The sequence below is a fragment of the Coffea eugenioides genome, chromosome 10, assembly GCF_003713205.1.
Source record: "Coffea eugenioides isolate CCC68of chromosome 10, Ceug_1.0, whole genome shotgun sequence".
NCBI classification, from domain to species: domain Eukaryota; kingdom Viridiplantae; phylum Streptophyta; class Magnoliopsida; order Gentianales; family Rubiaceae; genus Coffea; species Coffea eugenioides.
In genome coordinates, this window is record NC_040044.1 from 16,017,328 (window position 1) to 16,022,368 (window position 5,041).

A 5,041-nucleotide genomic window follows, 5' to 3' on the forward strand; every position below is an offset into this window, starting at 1 on the left:
GGCGCTAGCTAGCTAATGGAGTGGAGATACTTTGACAATATTCTATGCTCCTCTTAAGCTAGAGTACATTATTTAGTGTACAATGAAGCAAAATTTGAGGACTGGTTTTCTATTGCACAACTTCAAACATGTCTGTTATGGCTTTATCTTTTGTTTGCCAAACTTTTGCATGTATACTGTGGCTGCAGATTCTATTTAGTTTGTTGCCTTACTAATGCATTTGTACTTGAGATGGTTGATTTTTGCTAAAAATGTGTTTTACACCTTGGATCCCATTGCTGGTATTTGAGGAGTTTAAATTTAGTTCATATTACATTGCATTTGTTTTCTATATAATGTGGCGGTCATATTCTTTATGGTAGGATAAAGAGCTGCAACAATATGGACAGGAGTTGGATGTCTATTAAGAACTACCTAGACCCCAAGTATTTAGATGGAGTTGATGAATTTATTAAGTTTGCTTTTCTAGGCAAGGATCCTAATTGTAAACTGCCATGTCCTTGCAAAGTATGCAATAATTTTGAGGATCAAACTAAGGAAGTCATGGCCAATCACTTGTGTCGAGGAATTGTTGATAGTTATACTAGGTGGATATATCATGGCGAAGGGTTTGAATCTGATGATGAGAATGATGACATAGAAATAAATGACAACGATAGTGACTTTGACAGTATGGAGGAGCTGTTAAATGATGTAGGAGTTGCTAACTTTGGTGAGAGTTGGAGACATTCACCGGAACTTGATACGGGTGCTTGTACCGAGAAAGAAGGAGAAGCAAGTAGGTTTCTCAGATTATTATCGGAGGCTGAAAAATCTCTATACCCAGGCTGTGAAAAGTATTCAAAACTCTCGTTTATTGTCCATATCCTCCACTTGAAAACAATGAATCGGTGGACTTGTAAATCTACTGATATGTTGCTGAAGTTCTTGCATCAAGTATTTCCTACAGCTTTGATTCCCAGTTCATATTACGAGGCAAAAAATTTCATCCGTGAGTTGGGGCTGAAGTGTGAAAAGATCCACGCCTGTGAAAATGATTGCGCACTCTTTTGGAATGAAAATAAAGGCCTTGATCATTGTCCAAATGAAAAATGTAAAGCACCGCGGTATAAATCTCCAAATTCCAAAATACCTAGAAAGGTGTTGCGTTATTTTCCATTAAAACCAAGGCTGCAAAGACTGTTTGTGAACAAAGAGATTGCTCGGGATATGAGGTGGCATAAGGAGAGACGTGTAGATAATGAGAACATGATGCGACACCCTGCTGATTCATTAGCTTGGAAGGATTTTGATAGAAATCACAAGTCCTTCGCTGAAGATCCTAGAAATGTGAGGCTAGGACTTGCTAGTGATGGCTTTAATCCCTTTGGAACCATGAGCAATTCATACAGTATATGGCCTGTTATCCTTGTTCCTTACAATCTACCTCCTTGGAAATGCTTAAAAGATCCATTTTTTTTCCTATCAATGATTATTCCTGGTCCCAAAACACCTGGAAATGACATTGACATATTCTTTAGACCACTAGTTGATGAGTTAAAAGAGTTATTTGCCACTGGTGTGGAGACATATGATGCCTTCAGGGAGGAGAAGTTCATGTTACGTGCAGCACTTTTGTGGACAATAAACGATTTTCCAGCATATGGCTATTTGTCGGGATGGAGTACAAAAGGGTACAAGGCATGTCCTGTGTGCTTAGATGAGACGACTAGTCTATATCTTAATAATGGTCACAAATGTTGTTACATGGGCCATCGCCGTTTTCTACCTATTGATCATAAATGGCGTCGAGAAAAAAAGCAATTTAATGGAGAAAGAGAACATAGACAGCCTCCTAGGACCCAATCAGGTGAGGAAGTCCTCCAACAACTTCTTCGTATTGAGCAAGTTGAGTTTGGCAAGGCACCTGATTTGCTGCAACAGAAGAAAAGAAAACGCGTGCAGAACAGTTCAAATTGGAAGAAGATGAGCATATTCTTTGAACTTCCATATTGGAGTACCAATAAAATTAGACATAATTTGGATATTATGCACATTGTCAAGAATGTATGTGAATCTTTGGTAGGTACATTAATGAATATCCCTTCGAGAACTAAGGACACATGGCAGGCTAGGGAAGATTTAAAAGAAATGGGATTAAGGGAAGAGTTGCATCTACAACCGGGAGGTGGCGCATCTAAAGTTATGCCACCTGCATGTTACACTTTATCACGCCTAGAGAAAAAGAATTTCTGCCAGTTTTTGAGCACTATCAAGTTCCCGGATGGCTTTGCTTCAAACATTCCTCGGTGTGTGAAGACCAAGGAGTGTCAACTTTTAGGAATGAAGAGTCATGACTACTATGTGTTCATACAACGACTTCTTCCACTAGCAACTAGAGGAATGCTGTCAAAAGATGTATCTCAGATTTTAGTAGAGATCAGCAATTTTTTTCGAAAAATTTGTTCTCGAACTCTCTATCTAGATGAGCTGGAAATGCAGGAAAAAATATTATTTTAATACTATGCAAACTTGAGAAAATTTTTCCTCCAAATTTCTTTGATGTAATGGTCCATTTAATGGTCCATTTACCCACTGAATCCAAGATTGCTGGACCAGCTCAATACCGGTGGATGTTTCCATTTGAGAGGTACATGCCTCTTATTTTTAATAATGCCTATTTGATTTACCTCCAATTTTCTTATTTTCTAACAACTCGGGCTGAATTTTTTTTGGATAGAAAAATGGGTCAATACAAAGGCTATGTGAATAATAGGGCACGACCTGAAGGCTGTATAGCTGAGCGCTACTTGGATGATGAATGTCTTACATTCATTTCCAGGTATTTGCATGATGTTCCGACCAGGTTTAATCAAACGGAACGAAATATGGAGAAACACGAAGCTGCTGGAAAATTATCTATATTTTCTAGCTTGGCTCGGCCCTTTGGGGCAGCACTGATTGGTTATCTAAGTGAGGTTGAATTGCAAAGAATACACCTGTTCATCTTGAAAAATTGTGAAGAAGTAGATGATTACATGAGGTAATAATATACTTTAATGATAAATCTATGTCGTGTTCTATAATATGTTCTTCATTGCTTGTAATTAAAGTCATTTGATAGAATATGTAACTACTTCTACTACTACAAATTTAGGGAGCATAGACAAATTCTTGAAAAGCAAAATTTATCGAGCGTACAGCAAAGGCTAGACTCGGAGTTTCCAAAGTGGTTTGAAGAACGTGTAAGTATTGGAAGAGATGTTAAAAACTTGTCAATTTCCTTTACTTTTTATTTTAGTAAACTATTAAAGAATCTGGTATGGCTGATGTAGGTCATGTATACACATGCACGTGGAGAATGTACTGATGAATTGTTGTCCTTGGCTAGAGGACCTGATTTTCGAGTCAATACATTTGCTGGCTGTAATGTGAATGGATTTAGATTCCACATTAAGGCTCGGGAAAGAGAAAGAAAGACACAAAATAGTGGAGTTATGGTAAAGGGGGAGCATGCTGATAAAGAAATATACTTCTATGGTATAATTACTGATATAGTTGAGGTTGAATACTCATTTACTCAAAATCGAGTAGTTGTGTTTAAATGTGATTGGTGGGACTTGAGAAATAATTCGGGAATCAAAGTAGACAAGCAGAGCAATATCACTAGCATCAACATGTCAAAAACATGGTACTCAGACCAGCCTTTTATATTAGCATCCCAAGCTGAACAAGTTTTCTATCTTCAAGATATGAAACTTGGAGGTAATTGGCATGTTGTAGAGTTAGTTAGTCCACGCTCATCTTATGATGTTCCTGAGAAGCATGAAGATGATTTGGTTGATAACGAAGAGGCTTACCAAGAAGAGTATCATGAAGATTTGATTGGGGTACAAGAAAATCTTGAGTTGGTCAGTTTGAAGAGAGGAGATGTGCAAACTGAAGAAAGGATAGAGGCTGGTGCTATGTTTTTTATAGAATTGTCAGCTAGCCGTGCAAGGCAATTGGATGACAATTTTATTGATAATGATGAGGAAATTGAGCAACAATTCAATTCTGAGGATGAAAATGAACAATTTGTACAAATCAATGACTATGAATCAGATTAAACAATGTTGTTCATTGAATTTCTTAATGAAATTTTTTCTTGTATTTTTTCTGTAGTTTATGATATGTTGTCATGGCTGCTTGTGTTGTTTACGATTTTGGTGGTGCTTGCGTTATATGATTATGTACATAGATGGCTGGACCGGGGAAAAAGGGAAAATTTACTTTACGACAAAGTCGGGATGCTGGGCGAGGAATTGTGGAGCAAACTGAAGAAAATGTAAGCTGCCAGGTAAAGAAACAAGAGTCATTTCCAGATATTTTCTTTTTTCCTAAACTAGCAATTATCATCCTAAACTAGTTACTATTGATAAGCGCATTCTTATGTTATTGTAGCAAGCTAGTGAACCAAAAAATAGTGCAATTCCCAAGACAAGCAATGTCACTGAACCTGTATTAACAAAAAAGTCTTCTAGGATCCGTCTATTTGATGAATCTGAGGTTAGTTATTATTTTTTTCAATCTGCCATTTAAAAAAACTGGTTTATGACAAAGCAATTGATTCAGCTTATACATGTCGCTGTATAATGGTGGCTTAAATTGCTGGCCTATAGATTCCTAGTGCATCCTCTGCTAGAGAAAATGCTACAAGAAATTCAGGTATACAAGCTGAGAGTAGACAGATTGCTGAAAAATCTTCAGGCAATGGAATGACATCACAAGAAGCTGCTGGGATGCAAACTGATGGAACTCCTACTTCACAGCATGTTGGATCTAATCAAGCTATTGGTTGTGAAAGCAATGAAACTGGAAGTATGCAAGACCTTGAGTCAAACGGTTCAGGTATGTCAGTTTTACGTGTAATTCTACTCTAATTAACTAATTACTGCCATGGCTGCTATTGATAGAATATGGTCTTGTTTACTTTGTATCTACTAGACCAAGTGACGTTAAAAAGAAAAAGAGGATATACGCGTAATATTGCACTATCAAATGAAAAGAAAGCTGGAAAAAA

General features: G+C 37.2%; 1 protein-coding gene across 1 annotated transcript; it reads left to right on the forward strand.

Moving 5' to 3' along the window:
* The first annotated feature begins 381 nt into the window (after positions 1-381).
* LOC113750509 lies at positions 382-2,499 on the forward strand. Its single transcript, XM_027294476.1, has one exon. The coding sequence runs from the start codon at positions 382-384 to the stop codon at positions 2,497-2,499; it is 2,118 nt and encodes a 705-aa protein (XP_027150277.1).
* Positions 2,500-5,041: the final 2,542 nt, after the last annotated feature.

Excerpts from the sequence above, each read along its gene's own strand:
- LOC113750509 (XM_027294476.1), top strand. The coding sequence starts at position 382 with ATGGACAGGAGTTGGATGTCTATTAAGAACTACCTAGACCCCAAGTAT.